Source organism: Neomonachus schauinslandi, chromosome 12, assembly GCF_002201575.2.
Source record: "Neomonachus schauinslandi chromosome 12, ASM220157v2, whole genome shotgun sequence".
Lineage (NCBI taxonomy): Eukaryota > Metazoa > Chordata > Mammalia > Carnivora > Phocidae > Neomonachus > Neomonachus schauinslandi.
This window is the reverse complement of record NC_058414.1, coordinates 73,007,409-73,033,471: the sequence shown is the minus strand read 5'-3', so window position 1 is coordinate 73,033,471 and position 26,063 is coordinate 73,007,409. Positions and strand designations below refer to the sequence as shown.

Sequence of the window (26,063 nt, the reverse complement as noted above, 5' to 3'; positions counted from 1 at the left end):
CACTTCCAACTACAAAGATGAAAAAAAAAAATCTCCTTTTCTCACACACAAGTCAAAAACAAAATCAAACCACAGCCTCTCTTAATAACTGGACTCTGTTCTATGCCTCATTCTGTGCTTTCCACTTCATTGAAGATTATTCATCTCTCTGAACCTTCCTATGAATATTTGCATTTTGCCTCTCTCATATCTTCCAATCTATTCAGACCTGCTACATAATAAGATACAAGATCTCCTAACTTTTTGCTCTCTTTAATATCATTTTCCCATATTTATAAATAAGCAATCCCTTCCTAATTACTAGGTCATCATCTTTGACTTCATCAAATATCTGAAGCCCATTCAAATGTTCATTTCCCAGAAAGGATTAACCTTTGTCTCTCTTTTCATAAAGAAGCTCTTTGCCTCTCTGGAACTTGGGTAGATTGATTTAACGTATTCCCTGTTCAGACTTTTTGTCTGGAGAGCACTATATATATGGTGACTGAGCCAGTCGTTGTGCTAAGAGCTTTAAATGGTTTTTTTGTTTACTTCTCACAATAATCCTACAAGGTAGGTACTATTATTTTTCCATAAAGAAAATGCAACAGAGAATTTTAGCTAGAAAGTACAACAGTCCGGTTTCCAAGGAGCTTTATCTAACGCCAGAATCCGATTTGCTTGACCTCTTCTTAAACACTCAACTGCTACACTCTTGGAGCACCACAGTAAATACCAATAAAAAGCTTCAACTCTGAGCTCTCAAGAGCCACTCATGAGTCAAAGCATTAAAACAAATTTCACAATATATTTGCCTTGCCAAATACTCCTTGTTTCAGTAATCCTGGCTGCAGAAGTTAAGTGTGCCTAAGGAGAAAGACTCCACATCTGAATAGTTTCTGATGGCAGAGAGGAAATGTTACTAGCAGAGCCAGCGAGTTCTACTTTTGATCACAGAGCTAGGATGAGTGTGGCTTCATGTAGAAAATGGGATGAACCAGAGAAGACAGGACGGCTATAGGGAAGAGTGAGATACCTGGGGTTTTAAGCAGAGGCCAAAGCACAGATGAAAATACCTTTCTGTTGATCATTAGCCCTTTCTCTGCAGGGATACCTATTGCTATAAAATGCCAAGAATGCTTTTCTATCATTAATTCCTCACTTTATATTATTGTTAGAATTCCAAATAATGGAGTAACCACTTTAACCCTCAAAATACCCCTGTAGCGATGTTTTTTAAGAAATTAGAAGTTCCTTTTTGTTGTCATGGAGATATTTCTAAGGACAGAACTGAATCTAGCATTTAAATTTAATTCTTAGGATAATTAGTATGAAATAGAAGACTGGTAATTATCTTTGACTGTGTTGACAACTAATCTTTAATGCTTAGGTCTCAAAACAACAACAACAACAACAACAACAACCAAAAAAACCCTTTTTCTTTAATGCTTCTGAAAATACAAGACTAATATGTTTGGGTGTGAGGGAGTAGGGGAGAATCCAAATGTACCTGATTGTTGTGGCTATGATCTCAAATTATCTGGGAGAGGACATGAGGAAGAAATATATGTACAAATAAAATAAAACCTTTGTGGCTAGGCTCTAAAATCCATAAACCTTATGTGTGATATATTTTCAAATACATAAAGGCTAGATTCCCTCACCCTACACATAGAGATTTATTTTTTATAGATTTTATTTATTTGTCAGAGAGAGAGTGAGAGAGTGTACAAATAGGGGGAGCTGAAGGCAGAGGAAGAAGCAGGCTCCCCGCTGAGCAAGCAGCCCGATGTGGGACTCGATCCCAGGACCCTTCGGATCATGACCTGAGCTGAAGGCAGATGCTTAACTGACTGAGCCACCCAGGTGTCCCAAGATTTATTTTTGGTTAAACTGTTTTAAAATTTAATTTTCCTTAAGAATGATGAATACAGTTTAACATGAGATATTTGTTTCCTTTTTTTTTTTTGGTTTGTTTTTTTAAGTAGGCTCCACGCCCAGCATGGAGTCCATCATGGGGCCTGAATTCACGACCCTGGGATCAAGACCCAAGCCAAAATCAAGGGTCAGACATTTAACCGACTGAGCCACCCAGAGTGCCCCACTCTCCATTTTTTTAAAGTGCACAATTCAATGGTTTTTGGTATAGTCACAGATTTGTGCAACCATCACTACAACCATTTTGGAACACTGTCATTATCTCAAACAGAAACTCAGTACCCTTTAGCCACCACCTTCTCCATCTCCTTGTGCCCTCCAGTCCCTTGCAACCACTAATCTACATTCTGTCTCTATAGATTTTCCTATTCCAGACATTTTATATGAATGAAATCCTACAATATGTGGTCTTCTGTGACTGGCCTCTTTCATTTAGCATAATGTTTTCAAGGTTCATCATGTTGGGACATGTATCAGTACTTCATTCCTTTTTATTGCTGAATAATGTTCCATTATATGGACATACCATATGTTATTTATCCATTCATCAGTTGATGGACATTTGGGTTATTTCCACTATTGTGAATACTGCTACTATGAACATTCACATACAACTTTCTGTGAGAACATACATATTTTCATTTCTTGGGTATATACTTAGGAGTAGAATTGTTGGATCTTATGGTAACTCTATATTTAACCCTTTGAGGAACTGCCATACCATTTTCCATAGGTGTGCACAATTCTACATTCCCACCAACAATGTGTGAGGGTTTTAATTTCTCCACAACTTCGCTGACATTTGTTATTTCCCGTTTTCTTGATTATAGCCAACCCACTGTGTGTGAAGTGGTACTTCATTGTGATTTTGCTTTGTATTTCTTTGCCAAATATTTTCTTAAATTAAGAAAAGGCAAGCTTACTTCTGGAGGTTCACAGTCTTCCATCCATTCCTCCTGCCTGAGACTGAGTACCTGAGTATCACTTACTTAGCCTCCCAACCAGTGTTCTGAATATCCCCTCATAGTCAGACTGGGCTTTTATAAAACAAAGTCCTAGAGAGGCTGGAGGTGGGGAAGGGATAAAAGATGGAACGAAAGTGGATTTTCACTAGGAGAATCCGTCAGAGTGGGAGTAGATTCCCTGGGCCCAACTGCTTTTTTTGAAACCTACTATTTTTGGCAGCAAATACACTAAAATTGAAGATCAAATAAATTTTCCTTTTGTAAGAACAGAACATATGCAGTTCTATTTCAAGGAAAATAGAATTGAGTGGAAACTTTGATATCATCTAGACTGATTTCTAGTTTAAAAATTAAGAAAAATAGAGGATTTCTGTTAAGGAAATTTGTAATGAAAGATGATGCAAATCACTGGAGTTTGAAACTCAATGAGAAAAAAATATGAATTGAAAGAAAAGAAATGTGAGAGAAGGAGATGACACCATTAATAAATAGACCGGGTTATAACTGGGTGTGACCTTACGGATCTTGGGAGTGGGTCTGCTTTCCCTATAGTTCCCAATACAGAATTGGGCACATAGTAAATCCTAAAGGCATATCTATTGCCTAAATATATGAATAGCCTGAAATAAGAAGCTCACTTAAGTCTTGATGAAGGGATAAGGTTTTTAAATGTTTCAGATATTTAGATAACCTGTAAGAGTTTGATCTGCACTTCCAAGATATGACTTCTAATGCTTCTTGCTTCTTGCCTATTGTAATAGACTGAATGTTTGTGTCCACCTAAAATTCATATGTTGAAATCTTAACCCCCAATGTGAAGGGCCTTTGGGAGTCAATCAGGTCATAAGGGTAGAGTCCTCATGAATGAAATCGTGCCCTTATAAAAGGGACCCCAGAGAGCTTTATTTCCTTCTTCCCATCATGTGAGGACTCAGCAAGAACAGCCATCTATGAACCAGCTATCAGGTTCTCACCAGAAACCAGATCTGCTGGTATCTTGATCTTGAACTTCCTAGCTTCCTGAAGTGTGAGAAATAAATGTTTGCTGTTTAAGCCACCCAGTCTATGGGAATTTGTTATAGTAGCCTGAATGGTTCAGACACCTGCTTTAGGTTTACTGTCTCCCTTAGTATGTGAGAGAAATTGGTGTTCGTGTAGAAAGAAATCAGATATGAAGAGTGGAGCTATTTCAATCAAGGTAAACATCTAGTTTTCTGAAATGGAAAAAAAAAAACACGAGAAGAAATAGAAATTGCTGATTGGTGCTAACAGCTCAAGAAATAAAAGTGGTAAGACAAGGTACCAGGTGGCAAAAGTTGAATTAAATGAAGCTTTGCTCTGTTCTTTCCTTTGTTCTTTTTGGTAAATGGGCATGAGTGCTTCTATACCAACCTGATATTACAAAGGCCAGGTATACACAAAAAGCAAAACAATTTTCCTTATTGCTGCAATACTGATGTGCGTGTGTGTTTTAACTTTTTGAAATGATTGTGAGTCAAAATGAGTCAAAACCAGATTGAAACCTTTGTAAAAAAATATCAAGCATCAAAAATCCAAATAAACTAGTAAATTAAAAAAAATTTAAATATCAATACTTTCAAATCAATACTCCAAATACAATAATTGTAGGATCTGCCAATTTATACACAGAGTATATCTGTTTTTGAATTTTAAAAGTGATAAAAGTTAAAAAAAAAAACTACTGATACATATACTTCATGTTTTTAAAATGTCTCTCTACTCTTTCAAAAAAGCACCCAAACAAGAAATCCCAGTTATTCCCTATTACCAACAAAACAAACAAAAGCTTAGCATTTTCCCATGGTTTCAAATATTTATGATGTTTTAATTTTCTATGCATATAACAGTGTATAAGATATATGTATTTCAAAAGCATGCATGAATTCATTTTAGGAGACTACATGCACTGGGGTTGATTTTTAGTTATAGATAGAGCTCTGAAATTATTATTTTTAATGGTTTCTTTTTCAAACAAAACAAGTCTCAGAATTCATGAATATATTTTCTTCTATTTTTAAAACACTTTTTAGAAGATTTATTTATTTTAGAGAGAGAGAGAAAGAGAGAGAGTGTGCAAGAGTGCATGCATGCGCATGAGCAGGGGGAGGGGCAGAGGGAGAGGGAAAGAATCTCAAGCAGACTCCCCGCTGAGTGTGGAACCCAACATGGGGCTCAATTACAGGACCCTGAGATCATGACCTGAGCCCAAATCAAGAGTCCAACGCTTAACTGACTGAACCACCCAGGTGCCCCAGATTTTCTTCCAAAGGAATATACCAAATCTACCATTCTTTAGGGATGCAACTAAATCAATGATGTACACATAAAAAAAGAAAGGCAGATGATATTTTTATCTGAGGATTTTATAAAGGAGAACAGTAAATTAGCAATCCCTAAAGAGAAATGTTTAAGTTTAAGCTTTGCCTGGGTCTCTGCTGGATGCTCACAGCATTGATGAATTGATGATCTGTGTCTACATTCTCTAAAATAGCAGTAATCCCAAAGGTAATGTATGCCACAGGCTTCTAACACAAAGATCTAACATACCATGATGGTGGCACAGGAACTGAAAGAATTTGAAGACAGGAGGTCAATAGATGAATTGATTCTTCTTACTGGAAGTGAGTAATTATCCTCAGGTTCACTGATTACTAACATAATCCTTTACGTAATGGTCGTAAGTAATGATCACAAGCAAAGGATACTTCTTAGGTGATCCCTATGTCCTTAACTTTCTTGCTTATGATCCAACTAGTCTGGTTAAGAGGCACAAGAGAACAGGGGTAATGAGTGCTAACAGCATCAAGGAATTGGGAAGATGGGAAAGGGGGTGGGAGAAGAGCAAGGATGATGCCAAAGAACCAAGTGACAGCTGTGACAGTGCCCACTGCCAGGGCACTGTATGCAGACAAGGTAGCTGCCCAGTGAGTGTTTGTGGGAGCTGAACTTGAAACAAGTCTTGAAAGTGCCTCCCCACCCCCAACCCACCCGATACACTCATTCTCCCTGGCCTGACAGTCATGCACAAATATTTTAATAGCAATGCCTTGCATCTAGAGATTAAAGGCCTTATAAGAGAGCTGTAAAAAAAAAAAAAAAAAAAAAAATATATCTATCTATCTATCTATCTATCTATCAAGCACTGTTTTTGCAAGTTGATTAGATGAGGAGCTCAGAAGGGGAGACGTGGGCAATCCCTGTGATTAGTCCTGTGATCTTCATGAGTAACCATCTTCCCTCACCCACATAGCTCTGCACACAGCACTAATGTTCCCGAGCCTTGTTCTTTTCAACATCCCCTCCCCCTCTAAAATTTGTAAGAAGCCCTGTTCTCACTGTTTACTTTTACTATCCTGAATAGGACTTATCATATTATTTTACTTCAAAGCATCCCAACAGAGTGATCACACAAATAAAAACTGGTTTTGAAATCTGTATCTATGTTGATAAACTCTAATACACGTACACATCAGTATATTTAGACGGAGTTGCACCTGTATGAGATAAGTTGCACATGTTTAAATGTTAGGAACATGTCAAACGTGTCTTCTCTGCCATACATATAATATTGTTAGCTAAACAATATAATTCTTTCTAACCAAATAACCACTGTGAAATACCTGATTCCCTTTACACCCGACAGCTGGGGCTGAAGCTTGTATTCCCAGCCAGAGCTGGACATAAGCACAATAGGAAAGGCAGAAACAGCTGCAAACTCTTGAGAGAAAACATTTGCAAAGCAACTTTGACTTTAGGCTTCAGGGTAGGAAGGAAGTAAAAATCATTTTTCTGTTCCTTTTCATGTATGGCAGCTGTCTTTGGAAAAAAATTATGTCCATTCCAGTTTATAACAGAAACTCCACAGTATTATTAAAACAGGAGTTGCGGGAACTTAGGCCTGGCCACAGATTTAGCACTTTACAGCAGTCAAAACATTTATAGAACTTGCTAGTACTGCTTGGCGAGCTTCAGCTAGAAGGTCTTTGCTGCACGCCTGACTGACTCCTCCCCCAACATTATTTGCTGTAAACAAACTGGATTTCAGTGATGTTGATTGTTTGATCCTTCAGTGCCTTGGGTTTATTTACATAAAATTTAAGGGAATGGAATTCTCTTGGACAAGTGTCAGAGAAATGGATCCTATGTGGGTCTCAATAGCCCTTTGTCTGTATGTCTTTGTCTTTTGCTGTCTTGATATCAGGTACATGTTTTTATCTCCCATACTAAAATTTCAGGGGCGCCTGGGTGGCTCAGTGGTTAAGTGTCTGCCTTCAGCTCGATTATGATCCTGGGGTCCTGGGATCAAGTCCCACATTAGGCTCCCTACTCAGCGGGCAGTCTCTTCCTCTGCCCCTCCCCCGGCTTGTGCTCTCTCTCACTCTCTCTCAAATAAATAAATAAAATCTTTTTTTAAAAAATAAAATTTTAGTTCCTCAAAGGCAGGTTCTGTGTCACTGTTTCCTTTGCTTTACTTATTTGCCTAGTAGAGCAAGGTTAGTAAGTTCCCAATATATATCTGATGAATTAAGAACCATGTGGTTTAAAAAAAATCAGTGATATCAGATCTTCACATAAAATAAGTATCTACTTATTTTCATCTTTAATGTTTTGGATGCACAGATAATGGGCATAATATAGCTTCTTTTATGTAAATGCTGGGAGACAAGAATAAAACACTTGTCACAGCATTTCTGTTACAATGAGACTGATGCACGACACATCACTTAGGTGGTGGCATCTGTCTCACAGCAGAATTTACTCAGGTATTAGAGCAATCTATCTAAAAATGGGATTTTATTACAACTTTAGAATCTGGAAATAGGCCAAGAACCTTTTGATGTAAAAGAATGTAAGACCTAAAGTGACTATAGAAAGCTTATTAATATGAAACTGGATGGATGAGGTAATAAACAATTTAGAAAAGAAGGAAAGCAAAAGTAAAGATAAAAAGTCAACATAGTGAACACATTAAGAATTCAACAGATGCCAGATTCTCTCATGCTCCTTCAAATTTTTTGGAATTCTATAAAATAGTATCAATGTCAATTAAAAACACATATTTAAAATAACACTACATATTTTACAAGGATAATAGATACGACCATATTTCAAATACTTTAGAGTGCTTGTGTGTGTAGGAGGGGACTGGGCATCCAGTTTTCAGATTTTAAGGAGTTAAGGACAGAATGAAATGGTTTGAGGTGGGTAAATAAGAACACTGGGCTGGGAGAGAGGGAGGAGTGGGGAGAAAGTGTAATAATTTGAAGCAATGGGAGGAGGGGAGACCAAGTGTGGAAGCATTTAGATAACAGGATCTGTATGATTAGTTTTGAGCTTGGAAGGCTTTATTTACATGTTTTATGGTTTGAAAAAAATCCCACATGCCCAACTAGTTAAAGAAAAACATGATTTAAAATATGGCAATGACCAATATCCATACACTACAAAGACAGTGGTAATTTTAAAAAACATATTTTGTAAAAGAATACAGATAGAGGATGTACAGATGGGCAAGTCAGAGGAAAACATCATTGTCCTCAACTGGTTTATTAGAAGTCACTGTCTGACTAGGATGTTAATTAGATCTGACGATTATGAAATAAGAATCTCTCTTTAGAAGAAATTTCTAGTATTTGTAGAAAGTCATCATTTCCATAGATGCCATGGTCATTGTGCATTAATCAAGAACCTACTGATGAACTCACGTTGAAAGCACTACCCAGTAACTATTAAAGCAGTCAAAGAGATTCAACACAAGAGCATTTTAATTTCTGCAAAGTGCTAATTATTGTATCTAGGAAACACGATAACTGCGTCTGAAATGTGAATTTTTATTGTATGGAAATATGTTGCTATCTATTAAAAGAATTTCTTAATAAAATCTGGATTTTTTCCCCCAGTGTTTGAACTTCTTTGTGTCTGACCACATCATTTTGCAGAATGAGGAGAGCTGGAGTTACAATGGGATCTTGATGATAATGTCCTTTCCTAACTCCTGCCAATATTTCTCAATGATGTGAATGTTTCTTCTCTTGGAGACCACATGGTTCACACAATAGCTCTCCTTTGATCCATAGCTTCCCATGAAATAGGAAAACATCGCCTGGAAGTGCTTCAATTGTTTCATTTTATTCCAATCATGTGAGAGAAATCATGAATGGAAAACAACAACAACAACAACAAACAAAATCCCAAACCATTCTGGGCAAGAAAATTAAAGCAACTACATTTAAACTGAAAGTTTCCAGAATTTAACAAAAATAGGCCATACGCTTCATAAAGAATGGACCAGGCTTCATTGTTTTGCTTTCAGTCTGTCTCTAGCTTTTACTGTGATTTTCGCTTTATAATATTTGCAAATACCTTACTATAAAAACAAAACAAAACAAAAAACTAATTGCACCAAACCAGGTAAAACAGACAGAGCCACTCTTAGAAAGCATTTACCTGCATGAAGCGACCCTCTGACGTCCCAAGATTAGCAATGGTGAGGTCTCCTTTAATGAAGGTAGATATAGATGTTAAGAGGACTTGGTTGAATTGGCCCATGAATAAGTCAACACGCTGCAAAGCTGTGGTAAACTCTGTTCGATATTCATCACTGCGTACTTCACAGCCTGATGAATTTCTCAAAAGTGTCTGAAATAAAATATGGTCATAGAATGAATGTGAGTCCAGACGCGAACAGGCTGGTAAAAAAACTTCTCGGGATGTCTTTTCAGAGCTCGGAGGAGAATGGAAAGGATAACCCTACAAAGAAACAGAGAGCCCCAGACAGGCAGAGACTACTCTAGTGATCTACACGGCTCCAGTACCGCTAGGTGCTCCACATGCATATAGATGTTAACTGGGGTAAACCTTCCTACCGCAGTTTGCGCTACGGCTGAAGATGCGCATACATAAAAATGGAACTCGTTGGTGCCGGTAGAAGAAAAACAAAACTATAAATGTCTCAGCCCTGGGCATAAAGGTAATGCTTCTAGCAGGCAAGTCCAGTAAGATGGATTTCAATTGGAATAATAATAAATGTTAGAGTCATACATAATACATTAGATATTTGAAAATGTGTGCCTTTGTGCATTTGTGTGCAGTGAGGCGGTAGGGGGTGGTAGCTGATAGATAATTCACAGGGAGTCCGCAGAACACAGACCCCAGACTCAAGTTCCTGCATCAAATCCTAGTCTCTCGTGCTTATTTACCTTACATAGTCCCCATACTCTCTATGTATTTGTGAAATTCAGGTTATCCATTTCACAAGTAAAATCGAGAGAATTGTAGAGATGTGCCTACCTTACAGAGCTGTTGTAAAGGTTAAATGAGCTAATTTATAGAAATCTCTTACCATAGAACTCAGCACCTAGATAATACCACTGAAGTATTTGTCATCATTATGGGGAAAGGCTCAAAAAAAATGTAAAAGCTGGGCACCACATGCCACAGTTACCAACTTACAAAAAAGGCAATTACCACTCAATCAGGTATTTATCTTACAGATTCAGCTTCAGATTTTTAAAAATATTGTTCAGGGCGCCTGGGTGGCTCAGATGGTTAAGCGTCTGCCTTCGGCTCAGGTCATGATCCCAGGGTCCTGGGATCGAGTCCCGCATCGGGCTCTCTGCTCCTTGGGAGCCTGCTTCTCCCTCTGCCTCTCTCTCTCTGTCTCCCATGAATAAATAAATAAAATCTTTAAAAAAATAAAAATAAAATAAAAATAAAAATATTGTTCAGTAATACATGTCAGTTAAGCACTGTGGATCCGTCCCTTCACCTTGACACCTCAGTGTCCTGGTTTTCCTTCTACTTCTCAGATTGCAACATTTAGTCCTGGTGCAGGACCATCTGTGCCTGCCTATCAGTGTCAGGGTTTCTCAAGGCTCCATCCTAGGGCTGCTCCTCTCCTCACTCTTCACACTCTCCCTACGCAACCTTAGTCTCTCCTGTGATGTCTATTACTATTTAGTTGACACACGCATTTGTACCTCCACCCTACCCTCTCCTCTGAGCTGACTGTGCATATATCAAATTGCCCGTAAAAAACACACTCAGATGTCTCCAAGACCTCAGGCTCAGCGTGACCAAAGCAGAAACCACAATCTTCCCCCATGCCTGAGCTGATGATACAACACACCCCCAGTGAATGGCTCTACCATTTCTCTAGATGCACAGGTCATAAATCTAGGTGCCATCCCTGATTCCTTCCCATGTATAGTCCATCACCAATTTTCATCAATTGCACTTTCTAAATATCTCCTGGATCCATCCAGTTTTCTCTCTCTCCATACTTCGACCCTCATCCAACCCACCCCTTCCCATTCCTGAACTACTACAATGGTTTCCAAGTAAGACCTGCCATATCTGATCTCATCCATTCTCTACACTGCAGACAGGTTTTTTTCTAAAACACAAATCTCATCATGTCACTCTGTTTAAAACACTTAATGTCTTCCTATTGCGCTCAGGATAAAAGACAAAAATTTTTAACACGGCCTGGTGCGCTCTGCGTCATCTGGATCCTATTGAACTTTCCAAATTCATCCTCATTGTGCTCTCCTTTGCACTCCAGTGAGCTGGTTCTCCCTCAGTTCTCCAAATATGCCATGTGTCCTCCCATTTCAGGGCCTTTGCACATGTTCCTGGAGTGATCCTTCCACCTTCATTCACCTTATTGACTGCTATGTCTCCTTCAGATCATAGTGTGTTGTCATTTCCTGAGGAAGCCTCTTCTGATCTTGATATTTAAGTCAAATGCTTCTATTATCGACTGTCATAATACATTTTACCTATGTGTCATAGCACTCATAGCTGCAGCTACTATTTGCTTGTGGATTACATGATTGATGTCCCTGCCATCAGAGACCATACTTGTTTACTGCTGTGTTGTTAGTAGTAGGTGAAATATCACCCATAGATCTTTAATAAATATTAACTGAGTGAATAAGTAAGTGAATCAATTATGAGTAGATGGGGGATGAGTGTGGAGATATAAACTAATATTACTAAAGCTAGGGGCGCCTGGGTGGCTCAGTCGTTAAGCGTCTGCCTTCAGCTCAGGTCATGATCCCGGGGTCCTGGGATCGAGCCCCGCATCGGGCTCCCTGCTCAGCGGGAAGCCTGCTTCTCCCCTCCCGCTCCCCCTGCTTGTGTTCCCTCTCTCGCTGTGTCTCTGTCAAATAAATAAAATCTTAAAAAAAATAAATATTACTAAAGCTATTTTTTTCTTCTTCCAGGAGTAGGTGTAGTTAAGAGTTTATAAGAAACAAATAGAGTGCTTAGCTTCTGACTATACTTATAAGACATCTGGGAATTGGTAAATTTGGGGGAGATAACAGGGGGCAGGAGGACATAATAAGGAACTGTCTTCTAACTTGGAAGAAAAAGATAAAAAGTTTATTTTTACATATTTTTGTATGTAGTTTCAAGTTAAGGAAAATGATTTGAAGATTAGGAATTCTATTATCATCCTATTGTATTTATAATAATCAGAAAGCTGCCATAGTATATTTCAGACTAACTTAGTGTTGAACAACAAAGTGAAATAGAAAATTTACTTATCTTTAGGTAAAACAGCCTTACTCCTTAATGTCAAAATTCTGTCACATGGAATACAGAGTTCTTACATCTATTGCCTTTTATGGTAAAAAATAATCTACAATGCTGTTTTATATAGTAACAAATATTTCCTCATTATAAGTGGCAATAAATTAACAAACAAAGAGTCTCAGAGATGCTAAACCTACTGACTCTTGTAATTAATGAAATGTTCTGGTTCTAGACATTTATTTTGATATATTAATGAGTGCTATTTCACTATTTAATTAGAAGCTTTTCTTCACTGAAGTACTATGGATTGCTCTGAGGAGTAGCAGATAACTAAAACATACCAGCAATTCAATAGTAACCGATTAATTGGTAATTAAGTTTCCATTGGTGATCAATCATCCATTTTGCAGAGATAGCCACAACCACGGAAGGCTGCTTAAAGGAGCAAAGACCAGTTTTAAATCAAAGACCATCTCAAGTATTCCATTTCAGAGGTGGACTGCTCTTCAGGGTCAGCATTGTGGTTGTTTTGTTCCTTTTCTTGCTTGTTTTTACTTTTTTCTATATCTAGATGGCATCTTGGGAACTTAAAGCCTCAAATTTGACCTTGCAGAGATATGATGGATTCAATGGGACATAAAAACAATTTGCTGCATGTGGAGTAGTCATAGATCGTAAATTAGAAGCAGCTTTCTGTCAACAAGAGGTCAGAAATGGTCTCATTCATCTTCTATCATCCTGCCCTGTATTGTGCTTAACACACAGTAGGCATTTAATAACAGCTTCCTTAAAAATTACTCTATCTACAAGGTACCCATCTGCATACCCAGCTTGCTTCCTTGTCTGTTTTGCTGAACTAGGCCAGCAGGACAATGGAGGTGAAATGGATCTCCAAGTGCCTGCAAACCTGCAAGAACTCCTGGATCTTTTTTAAATGGAGGGAAGGTAACAACCAAACTTCAGCTAGTATGTGCCTTCACATGTAAGGCATAAATGAAGAACTGTGTACCAACTCAATTAATATTTATGTATATTCATGCATATTTACAGTTTCAGACTTCTCTCTTAGGAAAGTGTAAGGTCTCTAAATGGTATCTCCTCAAGGACTGATTGGATTATATCTCTATTTCTCCCCAAAACAAATTCCTAAGTTTAAAATCATTGCACAATGCTGGAATAGGATCTATAGAACACCTTGATCTTGAAAAGTTGTGCAATTTCGAGCTCAAAAACAAACGTCATGTCAAGTCCAAGTGACATTCAAATTTTATAAGCCAGGGGATCCCAACCTTATTCTTCTTCATTTTCTCTGTAGCTGAGATCTGCAGGAGAGGGGTGGGGGCAATAGCTTCTAGGAGAGAGTCCCATTCTAGTATTCAGTGCAGGAGAGAGGACTACTCTTGTCTCTTCCTGCTGAGAATCTTGATAAACTCAGTGACTGGGGTCAGGGTGGCAGGAACTAGCTTACAGAGCTCTATGTTGTCTTTGAGTTTGAATAGTGTAATTTTAACCATCAGGGAGCCTTGGCTTAAGCTCTTGGCATTGCAAAGGTACAGCACTGTGTAAATATGACTAAATCTCAGTCTGATTCACTATGTCCCTTAAAGATAATGAGCAAATGTGTTTGCTGCTCATTTGTGCAGGGAAGATGGGGTGGCTTCTCACCACTTTACACACAGTTCCTGGGTGCAGCGTTTGGAGTGGGGTTGGGTCCAGATGGAAGAGCAACTACAGACCTGCTGCCACTTGTGCTTCCCTCAAAGCCAGGAGGGCTTGTGCTTTGAGGTAAAACTGCACATAGCTGGTGGAGGGCAGTTCTCTGGTAACATAGCTGCTTTGGGGCACCAAGGAAGGGTCTGCAAAGAAGGTTTTACCCCAGCACTAGTTGGGGAGTCAGACTAACACTCTCTTTTTGGTAACAAAAGGAGGAAGAAGGAAGAAAGGAAGGGAGGGAGGAAATCAATTTTTATCCTGCATCTACACTGTGCCAGGCACAGAGTTGGGCATTTTCACGTACAAGCAGACTCACAGCCCTGTAGGGTTTTCAGTTTTCAGGAGCAAGAGACTCAGAGCAGCTAAGGGTGCAGCCGCAGTGGCTGATTCACACTGGAACTGGCATCAGAACTGGAATACTCATTACAATCTGGTTCTATCTGATTTTCAAGCTCATGAATTTCTTCAGCTACTGTTTACTATTCTGGGCAAAGCTCCAAGAATTGCACAATTACAATAATGGAAAGGGCCTTAGGGACCATCTTACCCCAGCCCCTCATTTTAAGTATGAGAAACTGAAAGTCAGGGAAATTGTAACTCTCAGAGAGTTGGAATCAGTCAACAAAAGTTACCAATTAGCATGTTAAAAACCCTACAACTCTTCAAAGTAGGAAATATAGATTTACCCACCCCTGATTCCTTTTCTGAGAGAAAAGCTGAATTAATCACTGTTTTCTGGGTAACAGTATAAAGATGACCACTAGCATTCTGGGCTGTTGTAATCAGCTTGGCTTTCAAATCTTCCTCTCTGTTGCCTACTTTGGTTTGTGAACATGACCACGTTTCCATCCAGGTAATTCTAAAATTTCAGTCATCACCAACTCCTCTCTCTTGAGCATTTCCCACATCCAGCTAGTTAGTTGCTCAGTCCCTCTGAAATCTGGTTATAGGTCCTCCAGCCACACCTGCACCCCTGCCCCGGGCTAGGTGTTTCCTCACTGGCCTGCCTGTCTCCCATCTCATCTGCTTGAAGCAGTTATGAGCTGTCACTCTCTCCTTCAAAACTTTTAATTGCTTCCCAAAGGCCTGTAGGAAAAGCTCAAATTCCTTACTATGACATCCAAACCTGCCTCAATTTGTTTTTAAGTCTTTTTTCCATTAAGGCGAAAGATCAAGTGACCATCTAGGACACCGAATGAATCTGAGTGGCTATCCTGACACGAGACCCTTCCCACTCTTGGATTTGTGCATTTGCTTTGGCAGCTGATGCCCCCAGCTCTTGCTAGTCAGTGACACCCACTCCTTGGTCATGTAAACCTGAAGGCTGGCACTGTTCTAAAGTCTCTCCTTACAAGGTCTGTTGAAGGACAGAAGTAATATGTTTTATTGGGTTGGGAGAGGGGAGATAGTGACAAAGAATAAGGCGGATGGTATAAGGGTACAGGGAGATACCATATAGCTTTAGATATTTGAGTCAGGAGGGAAAAAGAAATAAAAAAATTCACTCTATAAATATATTGTTCAGGCATATACACATGTATAGTGCAACTAAAGGCAAGGAAAAGACAAACAATTCACAATCATTGTTTTTCCACTTTTCTGGGAGGGAGAGGGATATGACTGGGATGGGACATACAGGGGACTTAAAGGCTTTGGTAATATTCTTTTTTCAGCCTGATGGTAGAGAACTCAGCATTTGTTTTATTGCTCACACACACACGCACATACCACATACATACACACAGAGTACATGATTCTTTTGTATATATGAATATATTATAACAAAAATAAATTTTAAAAGAAAACAGTGAACAAATGGGAAGTGAAAAAGTGGAAAGAGCCTGTTAAGAACTCTGCCCACCCCAATTTCTTAACATCCTAAGCAGGTCTGAAACATTCTCATGGCTTTTCTTAGCTCACAGTAATAATGTTAAATATCATCTGCATAGTGGGTTATGCTTTTCCAAGTACATTATCCCATCTGATCCTCTAAATAAGTCTGTGAATTGGATTTGTTATGATTGTCATATTTCTACAGATGAAGAAACTAAAGTTCAAAGAGTTGTCAGTAAATATCAGAGCTTGAATCCTAGTTGTTGATTTCAAATCCTATGTTCCTTATACTGCATTATACTCCTTACTTACAGGCTCCTACAGTATTTCTGAGACAAACCCACATTCCAGGGATGGTCTAAGGACATGGTGGAACCTGCTGTACAGGACTGGTTCTACTCAGCTGGGATTTGATGAGTCACATGACCTTGGGCAAATAGCTTGATCTCTCTGGGTCTGAGTTTTATTTTACTTATATAACAAACATTTGTCTAGAGTGTTTACAATGTGTCAGACACTGTTCTAAGCACTTTACAAATATTAATTCACTGAATCTTCATAAGAGTGCAAGGAGGAAACTGAGGCACTGTGTGGTCACATGACCACCAGCAGCTGTAGCAGGGCAAGGACTAAACCTAGGTTACATAGCACCAGGGTCTTCACCCCCGCCCCCAACCCAGGCTTGACTGTAAAGGAGTGAATGATCTCAAAGTTCTCTTTCTGCTCTGCCATGTGGTGGGTCTGTGGATGGCTTTCCAGTGCTTCCCCTGGGCTTGGAATTACCAAACTGCCTTAAGCCCACTGCTGGAACAAATGAATGCTCAGGATGTTTAAGATGCCGTGAGTAAACAGTCACTGTCCCCCAACACCTTAGGCTACTCCAAAAGAGCCTAAACAGATTCTCGATATACATGCCTATTCTTTAAGAAGTTCTGGAAAGCATTTAATTGTTCAAGGTTTATCCTCTTCTAAAATAATTCTGTGGGGGCCCCAGGGTGGCTCAATCGGTTAAGCATCAGACTCTTGATTTCTGTGCAGGTTGTGATCTCAGGGTTGTGAGATCAAGCCCTGCCTGGAGCCCTGCACTCAGCGGGGAGTCTGCTTAAGATTCTCTCTCTTCCTCTGTTCCTCTCCTATCTTGCATGTGAGCGCTCTCCCCTCTCTCTCTGTGCGCGCTCTCCCCCTCTCTAAGAAAGAAAAATGATAATAACAGTAATTATATGAAGGCCTCTCTGAGAATCAATGGTAAACACCCTGTTCTGCTTTTTAAAAAACTTGTTACAAACTTACTTCCTTAACTCAAGGGCTTATATACTGTCATAGGGCTAAGTAATAGGAACTACTCTACAATTTGTAAGCCTTGAAACAATAATTTAGTCTTTCTTTATTTTTTCATTAGTACTTGACAGATTTTTTTTACCTCAGACATATACTTTTTTTTATAAAAAGAAAATTGAAGTGCTATATACCTCAATGTATTTGATTCAAACTGTTTTCCCTAATTAACATTATGATGCATGCAGTGAATATGTAATTACATTTAATTCAGTATAATTAAGGATGTGATATATTTAAAATAGTGATTCCTTTAATTGATCTATAGGACAGAGTTAGCTCATCTATAGATAATTTAAATCGGTCTTGCAGATAGATTTTTAAATATATACCATTTTGTAAAATCTTTCCCAGTTACTCATACCTTTTTCCTTCTTGCCCATGACTAAATTAACAGGAGCATTTTAATATAAACTTCATTCATAATCACCCTTTCTACAAATTCTATTGACACGTAATGGTTTTCTGGGGGATACATATTTCAAAATAGATGGTCCCTCTTTGCCTAGAACTTTTTATATAGCTGGCTAAAAACTCAACTGCTTTAATCTCAGGAATTCCACATAACTTACTCCCCTAAATTTCATTCATGTGCTCTCTTCTCTTTATTTAGTGAGATTGGGAGAGGTGCTGTGGAACTCACTGCAGGCAGGGGCACAGAGCTTTGAACATCAGTGTCTGGTTATGTTTCTTTCAGATATATTTAACTTCTATCAGTCTGTACTCAGATGTCTAAGATGTCAACACTGAAGCCTGATTCTCTGTAAAATGCAGAAGAGTCAGCTCTCTGACAGAGCAGGCCCTTCTCTTTGGGGTCCTTTTTTTTTTTTTTTTTTTAAAGATTTTATTTATTTTTCAACAGAGAGAGAGAGACAGCGAGAGAGGGAACACAAGCAGGGGGAGTGGGAGAGGGAGAAGCAGGCTTCCCGCTGAGCAGGGAGCCCGATGTGGGACTCGATCCCAGGACCCGGGGATCATGACCTGAGCTGAAGGCAGACGCAGAACGACTGAGCCACCCAGGCGCCTGTCTCTTTGGGGTGGTCCTGGTATGGTCGAATGCTAAGAATGTGACTATGTTGTTTTGTGCTGCAGAGACAACTCTACTTGGTGTTGTGCTCAGCTGTCATTTAAAAGAAAGATGCTTTCTTGGGGCGCCTGGGTGGCTCAGTCGTTAAGCGTCTGCTTTCAGCTCAGGTCATGATCCCAGGGTCCTGGGATCGAGCCCCGCATCGGGCTCCCTGCTCAGCAGGAGGCCTGCTTCTCCCTCTCCCACTCCTCCTGCTTGTGTTCCCTCTCTCGCTGTGTTTCTCTCTGTCAAATAAATAAATCTTTAAAAAAATAAATAAATAAAAAATAAAAGAAAGATGCTTTCTCAATACTTCTGCTGTCAATGGCTCCCCTTGATGAAGTAATCCTGCCTCACGACTTCAATAGTCACGGAGTTCATTACAATCCAAGACCTCAAGCAGGGGAGCAAAGCTGGGGAGCAGTTAAGGAAGAGCTGATCTGTCTCCAGGAAGGGAGGAAGGGTATCATCTCTGGCCCTGATCAATTCAGATGGCCCTGAACGTAATACAACCAGGCATCTGGCCAACCAGCTGCTGGCTCCACACTAGTGATTCACGAGGTGATGGATGCTGACTCGTGGGGATGACCTAACTTCATACACCCAGCGGCATTCTCTCTTCTGAGGACCAGCCCTGTCTCTGCAACTGCCTTTAGGCCAAGTTTGAATGTGCCATCGATGTCATTCAAACTCATCACTTTTCTTTCCAAACTAATTCCCTTTTCTAGCTTCCTATTTCTGTATGGCATCAATAGTGACTCTCTCCCTTTAGGTCTCAGCCATCTTTGACTTTTCCTTTTCTTTTATTGTTTATATCCACCTATTGATTCTTATAAATGTTTCTATCAAGTTAAAGGAAATCAGATACTTGGCCTTCTACAATCTAATTTCCTTGATTCCAGAATCTCCTTGTTCAAGTCCACTTCTATAACTTTAGTGTAAGTTCCCCAAACACCTTCTTAGTCGCATCCAGAGGTAACCATCCCAGCCTAGAGGAGAAGAGCATGGGCTCTGGAGTGGCCCTGCCCTTATTAGCTATGCAAACTTAGAGAGGATACTTAGATCTCCAAGCCTCACTTCTTCACTTGTAAAATGGGAAAATGCACACCTAATAGAATTGTTTTGAGGTTTAAATAAAATGAATCCAGTGTCAGAGGCAGACACACAAAATAGCTAACTAACAATGCAAAGTACAAAGAACATCACTGTAAGATACATTCCAAAAACATTGGTACAGGTGGTAAATGCTGTAAGATTAGGAAAACAGATCAGTTGTGGGCTTAAAAAGCTAGAGAAGGCTCATGGCAGAGGCCAAAGTTGACACAGGTCTTGACAGAAATTGGATTAGTGAAGAGGGAAGATAGAAATACTTGGAGCAGGATGTATTTTATGTATATGTGTGTATGGATTTATATACACATGTGTACAAATGCATTTATATAAATGAAATAAAAATATATCCACCTTCTTCTCGAGGTCTTTGGGACTCAAAAGACTCAGAATTCTATAATGATAGCAGTTCTGGAATTCTAAGTGTTAAAATGTTTGCTTCTTTATCATCATTTCCTAAGGTGAATCAGATCTGAAACAGACCAAGTCCATGTGGTTTGGCTTTAACAGGCTTCATACCTCACCTCAGTCAGAGCCAGGAGTGACAGAGTGATCCATAAAGAAAGTTGCTCAAGTGAAGCAAATTTTAATGCTTAGTGTATAGAAATTTTCTGCTTTCTTCAATTTAGTTAATAGAAAACAAATTTTAATGTACTTACTCACTGAATTGTAAGAGCTACTCAAAAGACAGAGCACCAGTTACCGTGCACTAAGCAATACAACAGAAGCAATTCTTTCTTTAGGGTATAAGAGCCATGGTCTGTTTATGTGCCGAACAGTGTCACGCTCAATAGAAACCAGGCTGATGAATGTCTTAGTGGAGAGCCAGGAGAGGTGAAAGATAGATGAAACCAGAGTTCTTCAACTGGGCCCCAGTATATTGTTTAAACCCATGACTATATCCTAGCCTGCCATGACTGTCATCACCTCTTGCCCTCCTTTCCTCCTTACCATTTGCAGTGAGACTCTTTACTCATCTTCTTTCCTTGTTCCTGACCAGAACTGTGTATCAGAAACCTCAATCTGGGGGCAACCCTCCTCATTGACCAAAGTCCCCAAGGCCCTTACCCAATTCTTTTCTATTCTTCCTGCATCTACATCAAGTCCAAGCTCATGCTCTGTACCAAGAATGTATTTGGGACCAATGAAATGATTTGCCATTGTGGAATGTAATCCTGTGGCACAGTAAGGGTGGTATTGAAAAAGACCTTCACTCTTGACTTCTTTTCCTTAACTCACACATTATTTTCAACTTGAAATCATGGACTGGCGGTTCGTAGTGAAAAAAATCTTTGGATTCAAAAAGTAAACTTCATGGAGGGCACCGCTACTGTACCACTGCTTGAGCAATGTCCACCAGAAGGTGTGGCCTAAAGTGCTTCATACAGACAATATCACCTACTCAGAGGGGAAGCTCTGCTGAAAGGCTCAAGAAAGACTTAAGGAGCAGAAAAGTTACTCTACCTTTCTCCTTTTAATTGCTTTAATTATGTTTTCCCAATTTGGATTAAGTACAAAGCTCTGAAATTCCTGTCTCTTCACCCTACCTATCTTCATCTTTTCTTTCCCTCTCATTTTTCTCCGTCTTTGTTTTTTGATCCATCTTCATTCCAAACTAGTGGATGATGGAGTGTGTGTGTGTGTGTGTGTGTGTGTGTGTGTGTGTGTGTGTGTAAGGAAGGGGATGAAACATCCCAGAATTTCTTCAATGCTAATTTAACTTTTGGGAACTCCCCAATTCTATAAATTAATTTTTAGAGATTTGGGGGAGAGAATGAAAAACTGTTTTATCTAAAAATTATTTTTATGAATCAGCATTTTATTACATTATTTGAAATATGAGGCTTTGTCATAACTATGTGTCCATTTGATAAACAGATATTTTATTCAAGATAATTTGTTAGATACTAGGATATGGAGATTGAAAAGTCACAGTCCATATTTTCAAGGGGCTAATGAGGAAACCAGTGAACATATTACCACAGAGTGTGGTAAAAGATATGGTAGAAATAAAGGGTGCTACTGGAGCACTCAGGAAAGGCAGCTTATCCAGAATGGAGGGTTAGGGGAAAACTAGAGAAGATTTCCTGGGGCAGGAAATGCCTGAGTAGAATTGTAAAGAATGGGGAGAAAGTGTTAACCTGACAAAATGAGTGTTAAAGGGAATTTGAGGCAGATGAAGTAATATATGTTAAGGCGGGGTTGTGAGAGATATTGATGGATTCTGGGAACTAAAAGAATGATAGGTTGACACATAACTGATAAACTCACAGGTTGAGTCACATTGCACTTAATATCCAAAATATACAAGGAACTCATGCAACTCAGTAGTAGCAAAAAAAGAAAAAAAATTAAAAAATGGGCAAAGAAACTGAATAGACATTTTTCTAAAGAAAATGTACAGATGGCCAACAGGAACATGAAAAGGTGCTTAACATCACTAATTAGGGAAATGCAAATCAAAACCACTATGAGATTTCACCTCACACCTGTCAGAATGCTATTATCAAAAAGACAAGAGAGAACAAATGTGGGTGAGGATGTTAAGGGAATCCTTGTACAGTATTGGTGGGAATGTAAACTAGTATAGCCAGTAAAGAGCATGGAGGTTCCTCAAGAAATTAAAAATAGAACTACCATATGATCCAGCAATCCCATTTCTGGGTATTTATCCAAAGGGAAAAAAAGAGAAACAAACCATTATCTCTAAGAGATATCTGTACTTCCATGTCAATTGCAGCACTATTCGCAATAGCCAAGATATAGAAACAATTTAATTATCTATCAGTGGATGAACAGATCAAGCAGATGAGGTGCATATGTCTATTCAGACTTAAAAAAAAAAAAAAAAGGTATCCTGTCATTTGCCACAATATGGATGAACCTGGAGGGCATTATGTTAAGTGAAATAAGCCAGACAGAGAAAGACAAATACTGCATGTTATCACTTTTATGTGGAATTTAAAAAAAAAAAATGTTGTGCTCATAGAAAGAGACAGTAGAAAACTGGTTGCCAGGGGCTGGGGCAGCAGGGGGGTGGGAGTGGTCAGTAGAAATAGGGAGACATTGGTAAAAGGGTACAAACTTCCAGCTAAAAAAGTATGAGGATCTAATGTATAACATGGTGACCACAGTTGAATACATTATATTATATAAGTGAAATCTGCAAAGGGAGTTTAGAATGATAGGCTGAGGGTAGGGTGGCACTGGTGTGCTTGAGCTACCTTGCACTGCTTATAGAGCCAATTGTGACTATTTCTTCCTAATTCTTGTTCAGTGACTAACTTGGTAGCTTGAAATTGGCTTGGTGGGGGTGTTTACACCACAGAAATTGGCAAGCACTACAGATCAGGGGCTTCTACTCCCCCTTCCCTGAGAATTAGACATTTGCCAGCACACTGGTGGGTTTGAAGACCAGGAAATAGCCAAGGCCAAGGTAGGAAACTTCTTGAATACATACTAAAGAGTGTGGATTTTACTCTGAAACCATTGGGGAGCACTCAAATTATTTTAAGGGACACAGTAACATAAATGGGTTTGCTTTCAAGAAAGATTACTTATTCCAGCAGCAGTCTGGAGACAAACAGATTGGTTGGGGATGAGGATGGAGCCAGGGAGATTTACTTTTATCTTACTGGCATCATTTTCAACGTACTAATAAAAGAAAATCTATCTGGAATGATAACATACAATTTTCTGTTTCTCCTTTGTGTATATGCAGAAGGAGAGAAGTAAAGATTTTGAAGCTTCATATTTACGATAAATGAGACTAGGTTTTATTCTGAAGAAGGAATAGAAGAAGCAGGCTGAATTAGATTGTGCTAATGGAGAAGGCTGAAATAGGCTGAAAGATTCTTTGGAAATATTAAGTTCCTGGATTAAATAGGTGTTGTTAGTTGCACCCAAACCAGCAAGCTAGAGAAGGTGCTTAGAAAGTCTTAAAAAAGGTTGGTACACAGAATGAGAATGTCAACTTGGGTTAATGAATGAGAGAGGTTGTGTAAACTATTACTTAATCCCAGTTGAGGGTTTCCTGAGCCACTGGGGAACTGGGCTGAGGTTGGTAGACGAAAATAAGGTTAGAAGGAAATAGAGCATTAAACAAACAATAGTTCAGTTTAACTTGTAATTTAGCCAGAGTTCAGAGTATAAAATAAAAGCCTTGCTAGCAGCAAGAAAGAGAAAATGAAGCAATGATAATATCATTATTAAAGTAATTGTCCAACCATTCACTGGAACAGAGATTTTATTATATTTCTACAGTGAAAATATAAAATTTGACTATTTCTTAGCTGGTTTGTGAATTCCCAGCATATAGAGTATTAAATAAAGCAGGGGGAGTTATAACAGCTGGTTCTAAGGGCCTAGAGAATATAGAAAAAGCTTTACTATCTAAAGCTCACACAAATGCTAAATTAATATTTACTTATGAAAATTTAGATGTTTACTTTTCAAATATTTCATAATCCCTCTTTTTTTATGAGTTTGTCTGCATTCAATTGGATTGTTATCATGAGGGTCATAAGATACTCAATATCATATAGTTTACTCCATAGCTACCCTGGATTCTGAAAAATATGGATTTTTTTTTTTTAAAAAGAGCTTTCTTATTAGGTGTGGCAAAGTCCTGGTGTTTATTTTTTTGTGATCTGTAACTGTGCCACAAATGCTGAACTTCAAATTTTCAATAGTGCCGCCATGCCACATACTCAGAATCACAAAAAGTATTGTTTGCCTAAAAATCTGAAATTAGTGCTTATGTTTTCTTAGCATTTGATTCTAAAAAAGTATCTAGATAGAAACATCATCACAACTTACCATAATATATATATATATTTTCAAGCAGGCACATATTTTAGTCTTCTCTGCACATGTCGAAAACCCGACCTTACAATGTTAATACTATTGTTAAACAACTGCTTACATATTATTCATTATTTTGCAAATACTGACTACTATTCTTTTTTTTTTTCTGACTACTATTCTTAATATTGGGCCAGTATCAGAATTGATCTTGTGTTTTTTCTGCCCAGTTCTACTTGGAATCAATACCTTTGTTATGACCCTTCAGAAGTCAGAGTGTTTAGTTGAGAATAAGGAACACTGCCCATTTTTTTCCGTATCAGCTCTAGATAAACCCAACGTAGTTGGTATTTTCAAATTAGAGGTACTTCTCAATTACTCTTACTAATACATTTACTGGTTCTTGTTTACCATGATGTTGGAGCCACAAATAAGTTTACATTAATGAATTATCAGATATATTATAATGAATCATCAGATATATTCTATTATAAATTCCTCATCTTTATTTATTTAATTCAGTTCCTTAAGTACCAGGATCACCTAATTTGACCTTAGATTCGCCTCTATTACTGCACTTCCAAACATGTCCACAGTCTTGGACCTTCTCATATTGTGGATATATGAAGAAAAATAATCTCACCTCCCTATTATCTTTCCTAAGGTTTTGTATAACCTCCCCACGCCCCCAACCCCAGACACACACTGTACTCTTATAAACAATCTCTTACATTTAGGATTCTGGTTACTTTACTGGAAATAAATAGTCCTTTGCTATAATTATAGCCTTCAGGAAGGGGCAAGCCAATGACCTCTCTGACTTGCAGGCACAGGAATGAGCCCTGAGGATTAAATGCCTCCTATTCCCTCATCTTTTCCCATGGTAGACTCCATTTCTTTTTGACCAAACAAAAGTGAACAAAGTGAGGAAGAAAAAGGTGAGTATTTCTTTCAATTCCTCACATGTATTTTTTGCACTTGCATTTCAAATCTTCATGGTTTGTGGGGATGGCAAAAACAGTGCCTTTTACGACCCAGTCATAAAAATACACTTGTAGATTTTATCAAGGGCCTTTATCCAAACACTGCAGCAATTTAGATGGTCTCTATTTACTATGTAAATATATAGGTTTCTTTTGGCGGACAACATTTTTTGTCAAATAAAATCAACCCTATTATCTGTGGTCTGCAAGGCATACACTTAGGTACAAAGAAGCAGGACAAACTGCCTGCCCTCTAAAACCTTAAACTTATTTAGATGTTTGCATGATTAAGTATATATAAATGAACATGATTAAAATGAAAGAAAAAGGCAAAATATCTGCAGCTAGAGATGCATTAGAACAATATAAAGGCAGTACTAAATAGAGGGCATGCCCCTGTACCTTCTTCCTTCAGTAGGCACTCATGACATCCTCGTGAGTCCCGGGAGCACTTGCCTCTCACTTAGCCCTCTAGGCCACATGATTCACATGAGAAGGAAATAGTCTAAAATGAAGACAGCTGTGCAGAGGATGGTATATAGATGCAGAAAGAGAATATGATTTGGGCCCACCTCAGCGTCACATTCCCTTGAATTCCATCAACTTTTATAATTTTGATAGTTTCAAAGGAGCTTATTTTGTGTGTTCTTGGAATTATGATTCACTTTGTCACAGGACCTACTGGTAATAGGACAATCCCTTCCATCCCCAGGAAATGCAGGTTCTTCTGATGCATAGGTTCCTAGTGTTGGCCACAGGAGAAAGGTGAGGGGGATA

The 26,063-nt window shown here is 38.7% G+C and overlaps 1 protein-coding gene across 1 annotated transcript in view; it reads right to left on the bottom strand.

Moving 5' to 3' along the window:
- Positions 1-26,063, bottom strand: part of MET (MET proto-oncogene, receptor tyrosine kinase) — a 114,938-nt gene that overhangs the window by 48,360 nt on the left and 40,515 nt on the right. The window contains exon 3 of the mRNA XM_021699277.2: positions 9,351-9,542. Coding sequence (XP_021554952.1) covers positions 9,351-9,542 — 192 coding nt within the window. The remainder of the gene's footprint in view (positions 1-9,350; positions 9,543-26,063) is intronic.